The 24,118-nt window shown below is 52.0% G+C and overlaps 1 protein-coding gene across 2 annotated transcripts in view; it reads right to left on the bottom strand.

Moving 5' to 3' along the window:
- NPAS1 (neuronal PAS domain protein 1) overlaps window positions 1-24,118 on the bottom strand; it is a 119,199-nt gene that overhangs the window by 45,568 nt on the left and 49,513 nt on the right. For both annotated transcript variants that reach the window (XM_075915360.2, XM_075915361.2), the window contains one exon: window positions 15,203-15,276. In XM_075915360.2, the coding sequence (XP_075771475.2) occupies window positions 15,203-15,276 (74 nt within the window). The remainder of the gene's footprint in view (window positions 1-15,202; window positions 15,277-24,118) is intronic.

The following is a 24,118-nucleotide window of genomic DNA, read 5'->3' as shown; positions in this document are numbered from 1 at the left end:
GGAAGAGGGGAAAGTGATCAGGAATAGTCAACATGGAGTCACCAAGGGCAAGTCGTTCCTGACCAATCTGATTAGCTTCTGTGATGAGGTAACTGGCTCTGTGGACGTGGGAAAGTCAGTGGATGTGATATACCTTGACTTTAGCAAAGCTTTTGATACCGTCTCCCACAATATTCTTGCCAGCAAGTTAAGGGACTCTGGATTGGATAAATGGACTGTAAGCTGGCTAGACCGTCAGGCTCAATGGGTAGTGAGCAACGGCTCCATGTCAGGTCGGCGGTCGGTTTCTAGCGAAGTGCCCCAAGGATCTGTTCTAGGACCGGTTTTTTTAAACATCTTTATTAATGACCTGGATGAGTGGATGGATTGCAACCTCAACAAGTTTGCATATGACACTAAGCTATGGGGAGAGGTAGATACACTCGAGGGCAGGGATAGGGTCCAGAGTGACCTGGACAGACTAGAGGATTGGGCCACAAGAAATCTGATGAGGTTCAGCAAGGACAAGTGCAGGGTCCTGCACTTGGGACGGAAGAATCCCAAGCATTGTTACAGGCTGGGGACCGACTGGCTAAGTAGCAGTTCAGCAGAAAAGGACCTGGGGGTTACAGTGGATGAGAAGCTGGAGATGAGTCACCAGGGTGACCTTGTAGCCAGGAAGGCTAATGGCATATTAGGTTGCACTAGGAGGAGCATTGCCAGCAGATCTAGAGAGGTGATTATTCTCCTTCATTCGGCTCTGGTGAGGCCACATCTGGAGTATTGTGTCCAGTTCTGGGCCCTCCACTCCAATGGACGCATTGGAGAGGGTCCAGCGGAGGGCAACCAAAATGATTAGGGGCTGGAGCGCATGAGGAGAGACTGAGGGATTTGGGTTTGTTTAGTCTGCAGAAGAGAAGAGTGAGGGGGGATTTGATAGCAGCCTTCAGCTTCCTGAAGGGAGGTTCCAAAGAGGATGGAGAGAGGCTGTTCTCAGTGGTGGCAGATGGCAGAACAAGAAGCAATGGTCTCAAGTTACAGTGGGGGAGGTCTAGGTTGGAGATTAGGAAAAACTATTTCACTAAGAGGCTGGTTAAGCACTGGGCTGGGTTCCCTAGGGAGGTGGTGGAATCTCCATCCCTAGAGGTGTTTAAGTCTCGGCTTGACAAAGCCCTGGCTGGGATGATTGAGTTGGGATTGGTCCTGCCTTGGGCAGGGGGCTGGACTTGATGACTCCTGAGGTCTCTTCCAGCTTGATGATTCTATGATTCTATGATATGATACCAGTCTTCAGATATGTCAAAGGCTGTTCTGGAGAATCCTAGAATCCCAGGTCTGGAAGAGACCTCGGGAGTCATCAAATCCAGCTCCCTGCCCAACGCAGGACCAATCCCAACTAAATGAACCCAGCCAGGACTTGTCAGGCCAGGACTTAAAAACCTCTAAGGATGGAGATTCCACCCCCTCCCTACGGAACCCATCCCAGTGCTTCACCCCCCTCCTAGAAAATAGTTTTTCCTAATATCCAACCTAGACCTGTCCTAGGAGGCGGGGGGGGGGGAATAAATTGTTTTCCCCACTGGTGGTAGGACAAGAAGCAGTGGGCTCAAATTGCAGCCAGGGAGGTTTAGGTTGGACATTAGGAAAAAGTTCCTACCTGTCAAGGTGGGGAAACACTGGAACGAATTACCCACCGATGTTGTGGGATCTCTGTCACGGAGGTTTTTAAGAACAGGTTGGGTGAAAACCCGTCGGAGATGATCTAGATCGGGGTGGGAAATAAAATGGCAGCAGTTTGCTAGGTTAGCCCCTGGCAGGTCCCTGCAGATATATTTACCTGCGCCCGCAGGCACGGGCGACTGCCGCTCCCGTTGTCAAGCCGGGCCTTAAAAACCTCTAAGGATGGAGATTCCACCACCTGCCTCGGGAAGAGACTCAGTAAGTCTCTAGGTCTTTCTCAGAGGAAACCTTGAGCATCATGAGCCAAGAGTAACCGAGGCAGCCTCGTCTTCCATCAAGAGCTGTGAGAAGAAGGCAAGCTGAGCTCCGGCAATGCCTCAGGGAGATAACTCTGAAACCTAACAATGGCACGGCAGTGCTCACTCGATACCTGCTGCTCGAAGCCGGAGGTGATAGTCCGGAGCTGAGAAGGGAACCCTGGAGTCTTGACTGCCCCACGCCACGGCTCTAACTCATGCCCCTTCTGGAGCAGGGCGCAGAACCGCTCTGGGTCATCCCAGAACAAATCATGGATTCTAGTCCACCCTGGCCAAACGTCACTGTGTTGGGAGCAGCTGGAAACTTTCACATTTAACTCCTCAATGGATAGGTCTTGAGTGGGCGGGGCTTGGTTTGTGGGTGGGGCTTGTGAGAATGAGGTGCCCCTGTCTCCCACCTCACATCGCTCTACCTAAGGAGCTGGGCCAAGACCTGTTTATCCCTCACCGTGGCTCCTTCCGTTACAAATACACTGAGAGTGCCAGGAGCTGGTGCATAGAATCATAGAATACTAGGCCTGGAAGGGACCTCGAGAGTCGTCGAGTCCAGTCCCCTGCCCTCATGGCAGGACCCAGCACTGTCTAGACCATCCCTGATAGACATTTATCTAATCTACTCTTAAATATCTCCAGAGATAGTCCACAACCTCCCTGGGCATCTTATTCCAGTGTTTAACCACCCTGACAGGTAGGAACTTTTTCCTATTGTCCAACCTAAACCTCCCTTGCTGCAGGTTAAGCCCATTGCTTCTTGTTCTATCCTCAGAGGCCAGGAATAACAAGTTTTCCCCCTCCTCCTTGTGACACCCTTTTAGATACCTGAAAACCGCTCTCATGTCCCCTCTCAATCTTCTCTTTTCCAAACTAACCAAGCCCAGTTCTTCCAGTCTTCCTTGATAGCTCATGTTCTCTAGACCTTACATCATTCTTGTTGCTCTTCTCTGGACCTTCTCCAATTTCTCCACATCTTTCCTGAAATGTGCTGCCCAGAACTGGACACAAGTCTCCAGCTGAGGCCTGATCAAGAATGAGGAAGAATGACTCCTCGTGTCTTGCTCACAACACTCCTGTTCATGCAGCCCAGAATCACGTTTGCTTTTTTTGCAACAGCGTCACACTGTTGACTCATATTTAGCTTGTGGCTCACTATAACCTCTACATCCCTTTCTGCCGTACTCCTTCCTAGACAGTCGCTTTCCATTCTGTATGTCTGAAACTGATTGTTCCTTCCTAAGTGGAGCACTTCGGATTTGTCCTTATTCAACATCAACCTGTTTACCTCTTACCATTTCTCCAGTTTGTCCAGATCACTTTGAATTATGACCCTCTCCTCCAAAGCCCTGGCAACTCCTTCCAGCTTGGTATCATCTGCAAACTTAATATGCGTACTCTCTATGCCGATATTTAAATCATTGATTTGATATAGCACTAGACTTAGGCGGGGAGGGGACCGGGTCCTATTTGCAGCACTACCACTGACCCAATAGGTGAGCTTGCCTTTTCCCAGCTCTGTGCCTCAGTTTCCCCCACTGTAAGCTGGGCTCCTGCCCTGCTTTGAAAGCACTGATTTAAAATCACAGACTATATAAGAGCTATGTATATTACAGGCAGTCCCCGACTGCCTGGGGAAGTCGGGGCGAGAAAGCCCCGTTCGTAAGCTGCTCCGGTGCCCCTGGTCTGCTGGAGACCGTCTCCAGCAGACCAGGGGCACCGGGCGGGTTCCCGCGCTTCTGAGGCTTTGCTCTGAGGCAAAGCCTCAGAAGCGCGGGAACCGCTGCTGCTGCCCCTTGAGACCCGGTGCCTGTGGTCTGCTGGGGACGGTCCCCAGCAGACCACAGGCACCCGGACTGAAGCCGCAGCCGCGGGGGGTCCCGCGCCTCTGAGGCTTTGCCAGAGCAAAGCCTCAGAGGTGCGGGGAACCGCCGCTGCTGCCGCTTTGACTGAAGCGGCAGCAGCGGCGGTTCCCCGCGCCTCTGAGGCTTTGCTCTGGCAAAGCCTCAGAGGCGCGGGACCCCCCCGCGGCTGCGGCTTCAGTCAGGGTGCCTGTGGTCTGCTGGGGACCGTCCCCAGCAGACCACAGGCACCCAGACTGAAGCCGCAGCCGTGGCGGGGTCCCTCGCCTCTGAGGCTTTGCCAGAGCAAAGCCTCAGAGGCGCGGCACCCCGCTGCCGCTGCGGCTCTGCTCCCCGTGTCCCTGGTCTGCTGGGGGGGGGGGCGCAGCTAGTGTGCTCTCCCCCCCCCCAGCAGACCAGGCTTTTGTTTTGGACTCTGGGGCAGAGCAGCTGGGGCGCTGCCGATTGGTCCTGCAGCGCCCGTGGGCACTACTGGACCAACCCGGCAGCACCCCAGCTGCTCTGCCCCAGGTCCTGATTCAGCCGCTGCTGGTCAGTTTCAGCAGCGGCTGAATCAGGACGTCTGGGGCAGAGCAGATGGGGTGCTGCTGGGTTGGTCCAGTAGCACCCCAGCTGCTCTGCCCCAGGCGTCCCCAAGTCAGCTTCTGCTGAAACTGACCAGCGCTGACTACAGGAAGCCCGAGGCAGAGTTGCTCTGCCCCGGGCTTCCTGGAATCAGCTGCTGATCAGTTTCAGCAGCAGCTGACTTGGGGACGCCTGGGGTTCTTAAGTTGATTCTGTATGTAAGTCAGAACTGGCAGTCAGTTTCAGCAGTGTCTGAATCTGGACGCCAGTTCCGACTTACATACAGATTCAACTTAAGAACAAACCTACAGTCCCTATCTTGTACGTAACCCGGGGACTGCCTGTATATCCTCTTCCTCCCCCAGCTCTGGGGATAGAAAAACTGTGCTCTTCCCACTAGACCCCACTTCCCATCCCAAACTGGGACCAGAACCCTGGAATCCTGACTCCAAGTGCCTCCTGTTCTAACACTGGACTCTCCTCCCCCCAGCTGGAATCGTATTACAGGGCGGATGTGAAGCCCCTCTACCACTCTCTCTACGGCATTCTAATGAATTGGTTTTGAATGCGCTTTGAAAGATAATGGCTTAAGTCAGAATCAGGCACCCCAGAATCAGGGATCCTGCTGTCGCATTGGAGGGGGCAACATTAGGAGCAGATTGGGAACCACAGGGTTAAATTTAAGTGGGGGGGGGCCAGAAGAATTATTACAGCCAATGAATCAGGCTAGTCCACTGAGATCTGGGGACCCCTCCAGCTGCCCCCTGTGCTCCCAGCCACACACAGTCACCTGACTCCCTGCAAAGCAGCTGCCCCCCATTCCTTACAGCCCCCCCATAATGCAATTGCTTGGAACGAAGCTGCATTAGTTCCAGGGGGGAGCGCGGGGCGCCAGGAAGGCAGCAGGTGCTGGGGGCCGCCGGGGAGGAAATGCAGTTTGCAAGGGCCTGGCAGAGCAGGGCAATCACATTATGTCCCTGCCCCCCGGCACCGCGCCGGCTCATAAGCCGGTAACTCAATCACCCGGCTGCTCCCCTCTGCTCTGGGTGCACAACACCTGCCCCGGGGCCCCGGCCGAGCTCCCTTCTTCGGGGGGACGTGGGTGCCGGGCCTGCGATGAGGGACAGACATGGGTCTCCCTCTCTGCGCCACATGGCGATCGGGGGCGGAGCTGGGAGCCAGCACTCCTAGGGGCTGAGCCCAGCTCTGGGAGGGGAGTGGCGCCTAATGGTGAGGGGGGTCGGCCTCTGGACTCCTGGGGTCTCTTTTTGGCTTTGCTATGGGTGTGCTGAGAAAAATCACTTGCTACCTTCTCCCTGCGGAGGGACAGCCCAAGGTAATGAGCCACTAAGCCGCTAGCTGCACCGTCTTGGTGGGCCAAGCCAGAAAGGAGCCAGGGAGTGGGGCTAACACAGGCCACGAGAGCAGCTCTGGACACAGGCTGGGGTGTGTGGAAACCCGGGGGGCGGGGGGGATGAAGTGAAGCGAATGGACGATACTGGCCCAGGCAGAAATGACCTGGGATGAATTGCGGCTGGTGACTGGGAGGCTTCCAGCCATCCGAGCAGGTGTGACTGGGGGGCAGGGACCTGGATTCATGACCCCTCACGGTCCCATGCGCCATCTCCCGTGTCACACGCCCCGAGGCCGTGGGATTATTCCTACTTCCAGCAGGAGGGCTGTTGAGCGGCAGCACCGCAGGCTGGAGGGGGAAGAAACAGCTCCATCTCTGCGCCAAGGACACGTAGGGTTGCCAGGTGTCCGGTATCCTACCAGACCGTCCGGTATCTGCGCCCTCTGCCTGGTAAAAAAAAAAATCAGACAATACCGGACATGTGCAGTGTCCGGTATTCTCTGATTTTTCCAGCTGGGCACCGGACGGAAGTCTGACGTGGGCAGGGGGGGTGGCTGGGAGGCAGGGCGTGATCAGGGGCTGGGCGCCTTCATCTGATTGCTTCTGGCCTAGGAGGGACGCCTTGGGGAGGAGAAGGAGAAGTCCTGTCCCCGAGTGATAAATACCAGGGAGGGAGAGGAATTATTTAAGCTTAATACCAATGTGGACACAAGAACAAACGGATATAAGCTGGCTAGTAGGAAGTTTAGACTTGAGATTAGACGAAGGTTTCTAACCATTAGAGGAGTGAGGTTCTGGAACGGCCTTCCAAGGGAAGTAGTGGGGGCAAAAGATCTATCTGGCTTCAAGATTAAACTGGATGGATTTATGAAGGGGATGGTTTGATGAGATAACATGAACTTGGTAACTAATTGACCATTCATTATCAGTGGTAAATAGGTCTATGGAGGGATGATAGGAGTTATTATAGAGAACTTTCTGGGTGTCTGGCTGGTGAGTCTTGCCCACATGCTCAGGGTTTAGCTGATCGCCATATTTGGGGTCGGGAAGGAATTTTCCTCCAGGGTAGATTGGCAGAGACCCTGGAGGTTTTTCACCTTCCTCTGTAGCATGGGGTACAGATCACAGCTGGAGGATTCTCTGCATCTTGGGGTCTTCAAAGTATTTGAAGGCTTCAATATCTGAGATATAGGTGAGAGGATTATTCTAGGAGGGGTGGGTGAGATTCTGTGGCCTGCACTGTGCAGGGGGTCAGACTAGATGATCATAATGGTCCCTTCTGACCTTAAAGTCTATGAGTGCTGTTCAAGCAGGGTTTGGAGCCGTAGTCCAGGACAGAAGCACACAGGGGCTTTGTGGTTGTTTAGGTGCTCTCCATGGGCTCTCAGCCAAAACTGAGTGGGGTGGAATTCCTGCTTCTTTCTACTGGGACACCCACAGTCACCTCCCTACCCATGGTCACCCCACCCTCCACCCTGCCATTGTGTTGTCCTGGGGTCTGCCTCTCTGCTTTGGGTAGTAGGGTTGCCAAGTGTCCAGTATTCACCCGGACAGTCCGGTATTTTCGCCTCCTGTCCAGAAAAAAATTCAGAGAATATCGGACACCTAAGATGTCCGGTATTTTCTGAATTTTTCCCCGGCCAGGAGGCGAAAATGCCGGGCACCTGGCAACCCTACAAACACTCAGCACCCGGCCTCCCCACCGGCTCCGAACACCCCCAACCCCCCGACCCCAGCCCCCATGCTTACCTGGCTCCCCAAGGCTGCCGGCACAAAATGTCTGCCAACCAAAAGACCTAGGGGAAGCAATGTGGTCTTAGTGCTCAACCGCTTCCCTGTTCCTATCCCTGCACTCACTCTTAAAGGGGACATGCTGTTTTATTTTAATTTTTTTATTTTGGCTTAATAAGTCCTTGGAGTCTTTTTTTTTCCCCCTCAACAACTTTGGTCCCCCCCTGCCCCTTTTTTTTCCCTTCAACAGAATTTTTTCCTGGTTTTTTGGGGGGACGAGGGTGTTCGGTATTTTTGTTTCAACCATCTGGCAACCCTAAGGACTTGGGGCTCACTGGTTTGCAGCGAGACCAGGGTCCGCCTCAGACAGCGCCCAGCGTCGCAGGCTGGAGTGGATGGTATAAGAAACCTGCCACAGACTGATGGGGGTGACACTGTCCCCCCACGCCCAGGGGCTGGCGGGTCTCCGGGAGCGAGCGCAGCTGGGCCAGGGCTGACTCAGGACGGAGGAACATAAGAAGGGATTGGAGGTGGGGGGCTTGACGAGCAGATGTGGCCGGAGGACCAGGCACGCACACAGCTGTAGGCTTTGCCTTGGCTAGGAGGCCTGGCTGCATTTCTGTCAGGCATGGGAAGTCCAGGCCTCCATGCTTTGGAGGATCAGGCCATAATTCAAACTGATCTGGACAAACTGGAGAAATGGTCGGAGGTAAACAGAATGAAGTTGAATAAGGACAAATGCAAAGTGCTCCACGTACGGAGGAACAATCAGTCTCACTCACAGGGTATGTCTACACTACATCCCTAGTTCGAACTAGGGTGGTAATGTAGGCAACCGGAGTTGCAAATGAACCCCTGGATTTGAATTTCCTGGGCTTCATTTGCATCTTGCCGGGCGCCGCCATTTTTAAATGCCCGCTAGTGCAGATTCCTTGCCGCGCGGCTACACGCGGCACGGACTAGGTAGTTCGGAAGAGGAACTACCGATTTCACGAGGAGTAACGGTAGTTCGGAATAGGAAGCCTAGTCCGAACTACCTAGTCCGTGCCGTGTGTAGCCGCGCGGCACGGAGTCTGCACTAGCGGACATTTAAAAATGGCGGCGCCCGGCAAGATGCAAATGAAGCCCGGGAAATTCAAATCCCGGGCTTCATTTGCAACTCCGGTTGCCTACATTACCACTCTAGTTCGAACTAGGGTGGTAGTGTAGACATACCCATACAGACTGTCTAGGAAGGAGTCCTGCAGAAAGGGATCTAGGGGTCACAGCGGATCACAAACTAAATAGAAGTCCACGGTGGGACACTGTTACAAAAAAACCAAACATGATTCTGAGCTGCTTGAACAGGAGTGTTATGCTCAAGACACGAGGAGTCGTTCTTCCGTTCTGCTCTGTGCTGATTAGGCCTCAGCTGGAGTATTGTGTCCAGTTCTGGACACTGCATTTCAAGAAAGATGAGGAGAAATTGGAGAATGATGAAAGGTCTAGAACACATGAGCTATGAGGAAAGACTGAAAGAATTGGGCTTGTTTAGTTAAGAAAAGAGAAGACTGACAGGGGACATGACAGCCATTTTCAGGTATCTAAAAGGGTGTCACGAGGTGGAGGGAGAAAAATTGTTCTCCGTGGCCTCTGAGGACAGGACAAGAAGCAAGGGGCTTAAACTGCAGCAAGGGAGGTTCAGGTTAGAATAAATTGCCGAGGGAGGCAGTGGAGGTGGGAGATTTTGAAGAGCAGGCTTAGATCGGGGTGGGGAGCGTTTTTGGGGTGGGAACCTCTGACCCACAGAAAAATCAGTCGGGGCGCTGCACACCACACAAGTGAGAAGGGAAAAAAAGCCCTCCCTGACATGGTCCCCAAATGAGAGGGAGAAAGACGCTTTCCATCCCCTCCTCCCACACCAGAGACTACGGGACCCAGCCTAATAGATTTTGTGTGCTCCAGCCCCATGATGGAACAGCAGGGCAGCTGGAGCACCAGAGCACGCTCCCCAATGCTGGGGGAGAGGGAGCCCTGAATCTTGGGGGCCGGATCCAAGCAAGATGGGGGCTGCATCCGGCCCCCGGGCCTGAGATGTCGTCCCTCCCATAGTTTGGTCCTGCTGTGAATGCAGAGGCCAGGTCTAGATGAGCTCTCGAGATTCCTTCCAGTTCCAGCGTTCTGAGTCTTTCAATGTTTCTTTAGAAGCTATTTTTTTATTTTTATCCATTTAAAGTTTCAAAGTTTTTGCACAACATCCCATTGTGCAAAATTACGGGGTCTGAGGCCTCCCTCTGAAGATTTTTACCAATTTAAATTTTCACAGTTGTGGGAAATTATGCGGGGGTGACAGACAAATGGGGGGTGGTCAGACAATAATTACTGGATGACAACAGAAGCTGCAATTCAAAACTTACAGCTTTAGAACTGTTCAAACGCAAATCGTCAATGTCACGTCAAACCTGACAAAGTTAATATTCTTAACTCCAACTCTAATGAGCTCTCAGGCAGCAGTTTTCTTACGCTGGCGATCGGTACGTTTCCATTGGTATAGACGGAGACAATTTTTTCTCACTCTGGATTGTGTGCAGTGAAATTAACGTTCCTCCGCATTCACTGATAAAAAACAAATCCTTCCAAACTTACCCATCTCCATGCAGCTTTTTTTCCCCTTCAGCTCAGAAGTAGCAGGGCAAGACTTGGGAGGAGACGCTGCGATGGATGCGGGATGGTGCTTTTAGGGGTGATCAATATTAGGGATGTTTTTAATCTTGAATCGTTTGGGTATTTCAGGAACGGGAGACCTCATCAGTATGGGTCTCAGACAATCTTGTAGTTAAGGGATTAGGACTCAGTGGTTTTCAATCCTGCTTCTGTCTAACCTTGGGCATATCAGTTAATTGGTCCGTGCCTCGGTTTCCCTTTCAGTAAACTGGGGGTAATGATTCTCTCTGGCTGTGTCTAAACTGGCCAGTTTTTCCGGAAAATCAGCCGCTTTTCTGGAAAAACTTGCCAGCTGTCTACACTGGCCGCTTGAATTTCCGCAAAAGCACTGACGATCTCATGTAAGATTGTCGGTGTTGATGCGGAAATACGATGCTGCTCCCGTTCGGGCAAAAGTCCTTTTGCGCAAAACTTTTGTGCAAAAGGGCCAGTGTAGACAGCAGAGATTTGTTTTGCGCAAAAAGGCCCCGATTGCAAAAATGGCGATCGGGGCTTTTTGGCGGAAAAGCGCATCTAGATTGGCACGGACGCTTTTCCGCAAAAAGTGCTTTTTCGGAAAAGCGTCCGTGCCAATCTAGATGCTCTTTTCCGAAAATGCTTTTAAACGGAAAACTTTTCCATTAAAAGCATTTCCGGAAAATCATGCCTGTCTAGACGTAGCCTCTGTTTATTTACACCCAGGGTTCTGAAACTGGGGGGTCATGACCAGTGGTCCCTGTAAGCTGCTCAGAAGAGATTCAAATGCTGCCCAGCATCCAGAGCGAGGTTTTTTGTTTGTCCTGGTGGTGCACATGGCTTGGTTCACATAAAAAAATTATTCTGCACATGGATGGGAAAAATTAGAGGAAACATTGGTCATGACCTCTCAGAGGGCTGTAAAGTCCTTAAACGGGAGGGGGGGGGGTCGCAATGTGTCAGCCTCCATCCCTGAATCCGGCTTCACCCCCAACATTTATAATAGCGATAGATGGATCAAAAGTGGTTTTAATTTTGGGATGAAGTGGAGTCCTGCTCAGAGGCTTGCTGTGTGCAAGGGCTCAGCCGTACAACAGTCTGGGAGCCCCTGCATGCTCACAGGTGGCAAGACCAGACAGGGTCACTGCGATCAACTGGCTGGCTGCATAGCTCAGGTCGGGGAACTGCTCGACATTGTTCCAGAGCAGACCTGTCCGCAAAACATCCCGTCGGCATGTCCGAATGGCCAGGAATGGAGACGCTGGGCCAGTTCTTCCAGGGTTTCTGACTCTCCCTCTTACACCACCTTGGTCTAGCCTCAACATCCAGCCAGTGGGCTCTTAAGGGATATCTCAGTGGTTTGAGCATTGGCCTGCTAAACCCAGGGTTGTAAGTTCAATCCTTGCAGAGGCCATTTAGGAATTTGGGGCAAATATTTGTCAGGGATGGTACTTAGTCCTGCTGTGAAGGCAGGGAACTGGACTCAATGACCTTTCAAGGTCCCTTCCAGTTCTAGGAAATAGGCAATCTCCATTAATTAATTTAAGACATTTAAAGGGCTGAATAGCAGCAGTGGGACCCTGTTCCTGTTCAAACTAGGACAGCTGATTCCTGGCTTGCACCAGATTCCCCTGCTGTGCACCAGTCTTAAATGTAAAAAGGCCAGCGGGGGAGATAGAGATAGACTGGAGGGCAGGGATAGGGTCCAGAGTGACCCAGACAGACTAGAGTGGTTGGACCAAAAGAAATCTGATGAGGTTCAACAAGGACAAGTGTAGAGTCCTGCACTTGCACTTGGGATGGAAGAATCCCAAGCATTGTTACAGGCTGGGGACCGACTGGCTAAGTAGCAGTTCTGCAGAAAAGGACCTGGGGATTGCAGTGGATGAGAAGCTGGATATGAGTCAACAGTGTGGCCTTGTAGCCAGGAAGGCTAACAGCATATTAGGGTGCATTAGGAGGGGCATTGCCAGCAGATCCAGAGAAGTGATTATTCCCCTGTATTCAGCTCTGGTGAGGCCACACCTGGGGTATTCTGGGCCCCCCACTATAGAAAGAAAAGTGGAAAGGATGTGGATGTATTGGAGAGGGGCCAGCGGAGGGCAACCAAAATGATGAGGGGGCTGGAGCATATGACCTAGGAGGAGGGGCTGAGGGATTTGGGTTTGTTGGGTTTGTTTAGTCTGCAGAAGCGAAGAGTGAGGGGGGATTTGAGAGCAGCCTTCAACTTCCTGAATGGAGGTTCCAAAGAGGATGGAGAGAGGCTGTTCTCAATAGTGAAGGATACAGAACAAGGAGCAATGGTCTCAAGTCTCAAGTTACAATGGGGAAGGTCTAGGTTGGAAGGTCTAGGATGGGGAAGGTCTAGGTTGGAGATTAGGAAAAACTCTTCCCCTAGGAGGGTGGGGAAGCACTGGGCTGGGTTCCCTAGGGAGGGGGTGGAATCTCCGTCCCTAGAGGTTTAGTCCCGTCTTGACAAAGCCCTGGCTGGGTTGATTTAGTTGGGATTGGTCCTGCCTTGGGCAGGGGCCTGGACTCAATGACTCCTGAGGTCTCTTCCAGCTCTGTGATTCTATGATTCTATGTTTAAAAAGCAGAGATGCAGCGTCTGGGGCTGAGCGCGAGCTAGGAATCAGCTGATTCCTGGCTCGCGCCCGCTTCCCACCACCCCTGTGCTTCCCCTGCCCCCTGCAGGGGGGAACCAGGTTTTAAGCTGGCTCCTCCAGCACCGACTCTTGCTCTCCCCTTGCTGCCTCTGATAGAGGCAGAGGAGAGTGGGAGAGGGAGGGAAGCGACTAGTTGAGGGACTAGCCAACTCGTCGCTTACATCCCTAGACCACGACCAGAACTGGGGTCGGGGCTGACAGCAAAGTGCTGGGAGCTGCACAAACTCACAAGATCTTGCCATGGACGGGGGAGAGGAAAGAACTGGGATCAGCACGCAGGCGCAACCTGTCCTCTAGACTAAGCGGCTTCTCAGCTGGGCATCTCCTGGGTAAGCACATGTCTGTATTATTCGACATTCAGAGCAACCAGTGATCTTGGTAAGCTGAGCGCATGAGCACCCAGCCAGGAGAGATTCAAATGCTGCCAGCTGATTAGCAGAGCATCCACAGCCTGTGTTTCTACTGGTGGTGCACGTCTGCTCATGCCTCGGTGCACATAACAACAATTATTCTGCACACGGACAGAAGAAAAATGAGAGGGATTCCTGGATGGTGCCTCACCTTTTCCCCAGGGGCAATATAATTCCAGCTGGCTCAGGTGGGGCCACATCTCAGAGCCCCAAGGTCACAGCAAAACACAACTGACTGCTGGCCCATGGGATGGCAGCAAGGGCGTCTCTGAGGTTTGGATCCGGCTGTGAACTCCCCCAATCTCCATGGTACGTGCCCCTGGGGGTTTGTATCAGCAGCGTTAGGGGGCTTGTAGATCCCAATTTGGTTCCAGAACAGCTCCCATTTTAACACATAAAACTGCTCCCCCTTTCTGGCCTTTGTGGCCACATCACGCAGTAGACACTCCGAAGAGGAGCCTGCCGACAAACTGAAAGGGGCAAACAGCCAGGGAGTGCTCACTTTCCATGCAGCCTCCTCTGGGGGGGCACCGCGGCGCTTGTCTGACAGCTGCACAGCAAAAGGATGCAGCCATTTTCGGGGAGAACGTATCCTGCTTCCGTCTGACCTTGCAGGGGTGTCAAAAGAGGAAAAGTGCAGCTACCCGAGACGGGATTGGCCGAGTCCCTGGACTCACTGCTTCTGTGCCACAGGGATCTCTGGCAACACTGCAAGTGACCAGGCCGCCAGCTCTGCCCCTTGCGCCCCAGCACAGTACCCTCTTGCACCATTGGGGGTCAGCGCTAATTCAGAGGGGGAAAAGGCCACTTAGCCCCCCTCCCTGCAGCACAGCGCCCCCTAGTGGCCAGCACCAACTCAGAGGTAGAGAGCTCCCCTAGCCGCCTGCAGCATAGCACCCCCTAGTGGCCAGCACTAACTCAGTGGGGGAGAATTCTCCCTAGCCCCTCCCTGCAGCACAGCGCCCCCTAGTGGCCAGCACTAACTCAGTGGGGGAGAATTCTCCCTAGCCCCCCCCCTGCAGCACAGTGCCTCCTAGTGGCCAGCACTGACTCAGTGGGGGAGAACTCCCCCTAGCCCCTCCCTGCAGCACAGTGCCTCCTAGTGGCCAGCACTGACTCAGTGGGGGAGAACTCCCCAAGCTCCTCCCTGCAGCACAGCGCCCCCTAGTGGCCAGCACTAACTCAGCGGTAGAGAGCTCTCCTAGCCCCCTACAGCATAGCGCCCTGCAGCATAGCGCCCCCTAGTGGCTAGTACTAACTAAGAGGGGGAGAGCTCCCTCCCTGCAGCACAGCGCCCTCTAATGGCCAGTACTAACTCAGCAGGGGAGAACTCCCCCTAGCCCCTCCCTGCAGCACAGAGCCCCCTAGTGGCCAACACTGACTCAGTGGTAGAGAGCTCTCCTAGCCCCCTGCAGCATAGCACCCCCTAGTGGCTAGTACTAACTAAGAGGGGGAGAGCTCCCTCCCTGCAGCACAGCGCCCCCTAGTGGCCAGCACTAACTCAGCGGGTGCGAGCATCCCTTAGCCCCCTTCCTGCAGCACAGCACCCCCTAGTGGCCAGCACTAACTCAGAGGGGGGAACCCCAGCAAAGTGCCCCCTACTACCTCATTAGTGTCAGCTGATGTGAGTGCACCATCTCTCCTTTGACAGGAGGTCGCAGTTGTCTGATTACAACTCAAGTGCTGGACCAGCTTGATTTCACCCAGCATGGGTGCTTGAAGTGAATTGCGGAATGAGCTGACCAGGGGTGACAGGAGCGAATGTGTAAACGGAAATGGGAGTGCAGGGGGAGAGGATGTGTCCAGCACTTCCCTGGGGCACCCACACCATCCGGCCTTGGGATTTGCTCCGCTTTCTGCTAGAGACAGATGTTGTCCCATTCCCTCCGCCCCACCAGGCGAGGCTCAGTTCACCTCTCCCCCCAGGCTGGCCTCCGCAGCCCCTTTAACCTGCTGGCTGCAGGGCCCTTAACCCTTTCCCGGGACTCACCTGCAAAATGTGCCCTCCCAGATGCTGTTCGAAGAGCTTGGTCAGCAGCGCTGCCATGTTCCGCCTGCCGGGACCTGTAGAGAGAAATGCAAGAGGTCAGAACCGGCTCCTCTGGCATATTGGGTGTGATCGTGAAGGGCGGGGCCACGCCACTTCTGAGCCTGGTGGAACCAATCATATCCAGCTCCCTCCTCTTGTCACCTTCCCCCGCCCTGTGCCTCAGTTTCCCAGTGCAAATGGGAATGGTAGAGAAAACACCCCTCACTCCCCAGAGATGCAGGGACAAGACTCTAGCAGTTGCAAATGACAATAGTTTGCAAACGTGACTGATTTAGGCCTGACACATGCAGGCAGGGAGGGGGAGTAAAACCCCGATGGAGGCAACCAAGTCACAGATGTTGCTGAAGGTACCTAATGAGTGAAGGGCAGAAACAGAGCCCAGGAGCTCTGACACCCAAGCCCCTGCTATAACCACTAAGCCACACTCCCCCCCTCCCCCGCCGCCAGCACTGGGACTGAATCCAAGGAGCCAACCTGCAGTAGCCCCCAACCATTAGGTCCTGCTGCCTGCAGAGCTGTGGCTAGAACCTACGAGTCCTCATGCACGGCCTCCCCTTACCCCCGCTCTAACCACTAGCCCCACGTGCCACCAAGTGGGAATTTTCTTAACCTTCCATGGCAGAGAGTCCCTGGTGGTGGGCAGCTCATGCTGCATTAGACCTATACTGCCATAGGGGCGTAGGGCTGGTGGGTGGGTGGAGGCAGGGGGTGTAGACTGAGCCAAGAATATGGCAGTCCAAGTAGATTCCTGCAGGAATCTCTGGCAGCGAGGAAGCTGTGGCCCTCGAAGCCAGGAGAAATGACCGGTGGGATTCTCCCCCGGCCCACAGAGAATGGCTCAGCTTTGAACAAGAGCCGCCAGGCCAAGGAGGCAGAGGGTTACAGCCCTCTTAGCTCTTCTCTACACCAGGGCGTTATTTCGAAATAACTCCCTAAGGTCCCATTTAGAAAGGGCGTGTCCACCCTACCAAGGCCGGTACTTCAAAATGCCGGGCCACTTCGATCAAAATTTGCCCTTCTGGCTTCCCTTGGGCAATAACGCTAATTTCAAAACCGTTATTTCGAAATAGCGGGAGTGTGGACGTGCCGGAGCTGCTATTTTGAAATAACGACTCCCAGAGTCATTCAAGCTAATTACTCCGCAGTGCTCCCGGGGTCTCTAAGTTGAGGGAGCGCATCCACATTCGCAGAGCCTGCCTCAGACTAATTTCGAAGCTTTTCCCTCGTGAGGACATGCAGTTTCGATTTTGTAAAATCAGGAGTTATTAAGCCGAATGTAGTTATTTCGAAACAACTCCCTAGTGTAGATTTAACCCGCACAGTTAGGGTACATCTTGACTACATGGCTCTGTCGACGGAGCCATGTAAAATAGTTTACTCGGCATAGTCAATGAAGCGGGGATTTAAATAATCCCCGCTTCATTAAAATAAAAATGGACGCCGTGCAGTGCGGATGATCAGCTGATCCGGCACAGCACGGCAGTCTAGACACGGCGTGGTTGACAGGGGAAGCCTTTGTCGATCGCTCCGGTATGCCGCGTGACAAGGCTTCCCTTATAGACCGCACCGCGTATAGACTGCCGTGCTGTGCCGAATCAGCTGATTGTTGGCACAGCGCGGTGACCATTTTTATTTTAATGAAGCGGGGATTATTTAAATCCCCGCTTCATCGACTATGCCGAGTAAACTATTTTACATGGCTCCGTCGACAGAGCCACGTAGTCTAGACATATCCTTAGTGTGGATCACCCGCCTGTAGAGTGGCACGTTGACCACGTACAGTCGGAGATAAGCACAAGGGAGCTTTATAGCCAGCCGGCTTTGTGGCTCAAGCTGTAGTGGCTCCTATACTGAAGTCCCAGGTTCAAATCCATCTGCTGGTAGTTACATAGACCTGCCTTTAGCAATGTTCCCTCTGCATTTCACCATCCATGTGTGGAATAAATATTGTTATGTGAAACACTGGAGGCTGCGGGCCCTCAGCTAACCTAAATCTCTCCTGAGTGGGTGCTCAGCAACCAGGGAACTCTGCTCTCAGCCCAGTGCGCTGGCTGTTAATACAGCCCCACTGGGATGTGGTTTCTGGCCATGTGGCTGCTCTCACCTGAGCTAAGTGAAATGTGACTTAACTGCCTAACCACTCTCAGCAGTGTTACTGCATCAGGTCCACAGGGAGAAGTATATCACAATATAATTCTCATTTATAAAGGGGTGGGCTCCAAGGAGGGGATTGTTTCAGCCAGGGATGGGGGAGGATGAGTTTCCCTGAAGTTCAGTGAAATTTACAAGTGTCTGTTTCCTGGATGTTTTGGGGGGAGAGAGGGAATCTTATACTGCCAGGGTCTCCCCCTGCATCTTAAACCAGCTTCCAGGTTGAAGGAAAACGCACACACACACACACACACACACACACACACACACACGGCTTGGCAAAGGAGGATTTGCACATCACACACGCCACACAGCCCCACTGCACCAGGGAGTGGGAGAGAATTTGCCATTGTCCTTTGAACATTCCAGGCGGATGGCGATGGAATATTTATCAGCTCTGCATTCACAGCTCCCCCAAAAGCCTGAAAGGTTCACAGGACCCGAGCTTAACCTTTCTTTCAGACTTTTCTCATTGCCGCACAGAGCCCTGGCTCACAGCAGCTGAAGGCAGGACTCCTGGGCTGCCGGGGTCCACGGAGGAACTGGAAGGGAGGGGGCAGGGCAGGAACTTCACTGATCAAGGCCATTTGGGCTTTAAAAACCGTGAGGGGGCTACGGGACGGTGTCTCCTCCAGGGTGAAGTCAGTATGCCCCGTGGGTCTGCCCCGAAACCTGGCCGAGAACAATGTCGACAGAACCGTTTTCCGTCCGAAGTTTGGGTTTGGGTGACTCCGAAAGCCGCCGAGGCCCGAGCGATGTTTGCTGGGCCACAGGCTCAGACAAACCATCCCAGTTATTTTGCTTTGACTCACGGAGTGCCAGCTTCTATGGGCCATGAAAATCTCCATTTGGGTAGGTTCATACAGGATGTGGAATATCGGCTTTTCGAAAGACCGTTTCCAGGTTACGGAACGGACACATTCACAGCCTTCCAGAAGGCAATCCTGGGGACTGTCCATTCCACGCCGACACTTCTACATCCCCTCAACTAGTCGCTTCCCTCTCTCCCCTGCTCTCCGCTGCCTCTATCAGAGGCAGCAAGGGGAGAGCAGGAGCTGGTGCTGAGGGAGAAAGTGATTATTTTTGCACTTTTCTGGCACCTGTGGAGCATCTTGAAGCAGTTTCCAAACTGGAACATCATCATTATCATCATGAATAATAAAATATATTGCAAATAGGGAAACTGAGGCACAAAGCGGGGGTGGGGTAATTCGTGTCAGCTGTTCCAGAGTGTTTTATAAAGCAGCCCTGGCATTCAGAACTGAGCTCTTCGGGGGGAGAAAAGAGCCTCAGAGAGAGTGTTGTGGTGACTGGCCAGCAGTCAAATGAACGTTTATGGCAGGGGTGGGTGATAAAACGGGAGGTGGTTCATTTGGCTTAGCCCCTGGGGGGGTGCCACCATTATATTTACCTGCATCTCTGAAGGTATGAATGATTGCAGCTTCCATTGGCTACGGATCGCCGTTCCCAGCCAATGGGAGATGCGGGAAGCAGTAAATATAGCAGTGGCTATATATGTAGGTTGGATATTATGAACAACTATTTCCCTAGGAGGGTGGGGAAGCACAGGGCTGGGTTCCCTAGGGAGGGGGTGGAATCTCCATCCCTAGAGGTGTTTAAGTCTCGGCTTGACAAAGCCCTGGCTGGGTTGATTGAGTTGGAATTGGTCCTGCCTTGGGCAGGGGGCTGGGTACCTCAGGGATGGGAACTTTGAAAAGTTTAAAAAAAATGTTTTTGGTTGGTTTGAAAACAAAAATGCTCGACCTGTCTGGCAAATTGAAAAGTTGGTGAAAAAATTGTTTTGAATCAACTTTTGATGTGACAAAAATAAAAACATGTTGTTTCACGTCTGACTTTTTTTTTTTTCATTTAAAACATACAATCAAAGGCAGTTTTGAATTATTAAATCATTGCAAACTGCGATTTTTCGGAGGGTTTTTTTCTTAATCAATTTACCCAAACCAGCAGTTGGTGTCACGGAATCAGCATTTCTGTGCCATGAAGCTTTCACATGAACACTATCACCTGGTTATAGTCCACTTGGTTCTTCTTGTTTTACAGTGTGGGAAACTAAGGCACGGGGGCGGGGGAGAGGGGCTACTCGCTCAAGATCTCCCGCCAGGCCCCTGCAGAGCAGAGACGAGCACTCAGGTCTCTCACATCAGCGCTCTATCCACTCCTCCGCACTGCCACCCTCAGGTAATGCAAAACCAATTTTGCAGAGGTACCCAGCAGTCCAGAATAAACAATGTTACAGTTTATTATGTGTATTACGGTAGCGCCCACTTATGTATCCGGACCTCATTGTGCCAACCACTGTCCATATTTTTGCTATTAGGTGTATTACAGTAGCCCTTAGAGCTCCAGGACTCCTTTGTGCTGTACATTTGTATTGCTATTAGGTGTGTTACGGTAACATTAGGCACTCAGTGAATAGCCAGTACCATATTGTGTTAGCAGCTGTGCATTACGGTAGCAACCCCACTCATGGAGGCTGTCCAACATTACAGCTGTTAGGTAGCATGGCACCAGGCGCTGTACAGACACAGAAAAAGCCAGGCTCTGCCCAAAGGAGCAGGTGGAGTAAGGTGCCTGTTGGCTAGCCATGGGAATTTGCAACTGTCACCATGCCTCACTGTGCCATCCACGGGGCCTGGCCACGGGGTTCTAGAGGCCTGGGACCCAGAAAGATCCACAGATTGGTGGCCTCATCCCCAGGCTCACAGGGGCCTGGCTGGGGACAGGCTCCAGGCTCCTCTCCCCCTGCCCTGTTAGCCCTCCAGGAATTCAGAGGGCTCCATGTAAACTTCTAGTGCACGGAGGGTTCCAAGAGCCTGGATTCGGTCCGTAGAATCAGGGAGAAGGGAGCCAAAATTCTCCTAGTGGGTGTCCATCATAGGCTGCCTCACCCTAAACCCAACAACCAAAAAGGCGCGAAAGCATCACAGCTCAAGGAGGCGAGGCAAATGCCCACCAAAGTTCCCGCTAGTATTTTCCATCCATGTGTGGAATAAATCGTTGTTTGTGCACCAAGCCATGCGCACCACCGGCAGAAGCACATGCTGCTGGCTGTGGGTGCTCTGCTGAGGCATCAAGGCAGCTCAGGAATCTCACCTGGGTGGCCTCATAAGCGCTCGGACCAAGGGGCACCAGTGTCCGAGGCCTCGCCACGGCAGGGAAATGGTTAACAGAGATCTGCCCAAGTAATCGGGGCAGGAGACTTACACCCCACGCTGCAGTGGAAGGTACAACCCCCCTCCTCCGGACCCCTGCCAATACGACCTGGAGGCAGGGCTGGATTACCCAATAAACAGACTAAGCATATGCTTAGGGCACCAGCAAAGCAAGGGCACCAACAAAAAAATGAGATTTTACGGTACAGTATTGTTTTTATTTTGAATTACATATGGGGGGAGGCACCAGAATCTTTTCAGTGCTTAGGGCCTCTAGAGATCTTAATCCGGCCCTGCCTGGAGGGGAGATTCCTTCTCCACCCCACACATCAAGAGTTCGACCCTGAGCACACGAGCGAGTCAGAGCCCTGGACCTCCCCGACCCATGTCCCATCTCTCACGTTTCAATGGAGGGCGAGAAAAAGAGTATCTCCCAGAATGCAGTGCGAGGGGAAAACCCCTTCCTGACCCTGCGGCCCGGAAGATGTGCTTTAGGAACCAGACGTGCGCTGTGACGAGAACCGTCTTCGACTCTAACCACTAGTCACCACTTCTCTCCCAGAACTGGGAGCAACACAAACCGAAAGCAACACAACTTTTTCCTGGGGAAACATTTGCCTGAAGACAGTGGCAGAAACGGGGGAGAGGGGGGGGAATTGCCAGGTACTCATTGCTCTAACCACTAGCCCAGACCATCTGAAGAAGAAGCCGATCTCTGTTAAACGTGCCGTCATTGACACAGGGGCAAAATGCTCCCATTGCGAAGCAGACAGACGTGGAATTAACCTCTAGGACCAGCGCTGAACAGATGATGCCCTGCAGGGCTGGGGGAGGGGGAGGGGCAGAACAAGAACAAGCCTTTTTCTTCCCTGCTTTGAAGGAGAAATATTATTTTACAAAGAATTAAACAAAAAAAATATAATAATAATAAAATAGCTGCGGCACCATGCTGCAGCCGAGATGGCATTTATAATCGCTCCCTCTGTTATCTGTATGAATTTACTTGTAACTAACAAACACAGAGCTCCCTTGACAGACACGCCGAACAATGCAAACTCCGCTAATTGCCGCAATTTTCTCTGTCATTTTCTTTAATTCCTTCATTTCGCCTCTCTTGAAATAACCCCGCAGGTCAGACCGAATGCTCCTATAATTAAAAGCATTTAATGTAGGAATTAGAAAGCTGCTAGGCAGGGAGAGGGAGGGAAGGGGGGGCATACATATATGAAAAATACCTTCTTTTTTTTTTAAATACTTCGAAAGTTGCCAACTCTTAAAGTAACAAAGCACCAAAATAAGAGCCCTTGCTATTTGTCTCGGATTCCATGGCTCCTTGGTCTGTTAAAGGGAAAGGACTGGTTCAGAGGAAGGAGAGGGGAGCTAAAATCTTATTCTAAGTTTCTAGCATCCACTTCTGTTCAGCACAAATGTTAAGCTATAGAAGAGAGTGCTGGGTAGTGGTTAGAGCAGGAGGCTTCCTGGTCCTAGGATAAATTGGGGAGGTAATGCTAGGTTTTGGCTTATGGCGCTGGGAGGGAAGTAGCGTCTAGAGGTTAAAGCCGAGGGCTGGGGGGCATTCAGAACTCCTTAGGACTATTTGGTGGTTCGGGGAGAATATGGGGTCTAGAGGTTAGCGCAGGGCGGGGGTGAGGAACCCAAGATTGCTGGGTTCTGTGTGCAGCCCTGCCCTTGGCTTGCTCTGTGACGTTCAGCAAGTCACAGTTCCGTGCCTCAGTTTCCCCAGTGGCAACAGGCATTGAGCAAATGTTTGCAACCGTCTTTAGAAGCTGTCTCACTGTAACACACCCGTCTGCGGCAGCACAGAATCCTAGAATCCTAGAACTGGAAGGGACCTCAAGAGGTCATTGAATCCAGTCTTAGTAGCACCAAGCACCATCTAGAATAGCTCATCCCTGATAGATTCCTATCTAACCTGCTCTTAAATATTTCCAGTGATGGAGAGTCCACAACCTCCCCAGGCAATTTATTCCCGTGTTTAACCACCCTGACAGGTAACAAGTTTTTCCTAATGTCCAACCTCAACCTCCCTTGCTGCAGTTTACGCCCATTGCTTCTTGTCCTATCCTCAGAGGCCAAGGAGAACAATTTTTCTCCCTCCTCCTCATGACACCCTTTTAGATACCTGAAAACTGCTACCATGTCCCCTCTCAATCTTCTCTTCTCTTTTCTAAACCAAACAAGCCCAATTTCTTCAGTCTTCCCTCATCGCTCATGTTCTCTAGACCTTTAATCGTTCTTGTTGCTCTTCTCTTGACCTTCTCCAATCTCTCCACCTCTTTCTTGAAATGTGGTGCCCAGAACTGGACACAAGACTCCAACTGAGGCCTAATCAACGCAGAGTAGACTCCTCGTGTCTTGCTCACAACACTCCTGTTCATGCAGCCCAGCATCATGTTTGCTTTTTGTGCAACAGTGTCACATCATTGACTCATGTTTAACTTGTGGTCCATTATGATCCCTAGATCCCTTTCTACAGGACTCCTTCCTAGAGAGTTGCTTCCCATTCTGTATGAGTTCCTTCCTAAGTGGAGCATTTTGCATTTGTCCTTATTCAGCTTCATCCTATTTACCGAAGAGCATTTTGAATGATGAGCTGATCCTCCAAAGCCCTGGCCACCCCTCCCAGCTTGGTATCATCTCTAGACTTAATAATCGTACTCTCTATGCCGTCATCTAAATCACTGATGAAGATATTGAACAGAACCGGTCCCAAAACAGACCCCTGCGGAACCCCACTTGTTATGCCCTGCCAGCAGGATTGTGAACTGTTAATAATTACTCTCTGAGAATGGTTATCCAGCCGGTTACTCACCCACCTTATAGTGCCCCACCTACATTGTATTTCCCTAGTTTCTTGATAAGGTCATGCGAGACCATATCAAAAGCCTTACTAAAGTCTAGGTATACCACGGCCACACTTCCCCCTTATCCACAAGGCTTGATATCCTATCAAAGAAAGCTTACCTTATTACCTTATTATTACCTTATTATCTTCCAGATGTTGGAGATGGATTGCTTAATTACTTGCTACATTATCTTCCCTGGCACAGAAGATAAACTGATTGGTCTGTTGTTTCCTGGGTTGTTCTTATTTCCCTTTTTATAGCTAGGCACTAAATTTGCCCTTTTCCAGTCTTCTGGTATCTCTCCCGACTTTCATGGCTTTTCAAAGATGATAGCTAAAGGCTCAGATACCTCCGCTAACAGCTCCTTGAGTATTCTAGGAGGCATTTCATCAGGCCCTGGTGACTTGCAGACATCTAACTTTTCTAAGTATTTTATATCTTGTTCTTTTTTTATTTTAACGCCTAAACCTACCCCATTTCTACTACCACTCACTATGTTAAGCATCCCGTCATCATCTATCTTCTTGACAAAAGCCGAAACAAAGAAGTCGTTAAGCACCTCTGCCATTTCCACGTTTCCTGCTATTGTTTCTCCCTCTTCACTGAGCAATGGGGCATCCTACCAGGAGAGAGCACTTACAGATCAGACTAGACGGAGGTCTCTT

The sequence above is a fragment of the Pelodiscus sinensis genome, chromosome 18 (genome assembly GCF_052426305.1).
Source record: "Pelodiscus sinensis isolate ZL-2025 chromosome 18, ASM5242630v1, whole genome shotgun sequence".
Taxonomy (NCBI): Eukaryota; Metazoa; Chordata; order Testudines; family Trionychidae; genus Pelodiscus; species Pelodiscus sinensis.
The sequence above is the reverse complement of the archived record's forward strand: the minus strand, read 5'-3'. Positions and strand labels throughout refer to the sequence as shown.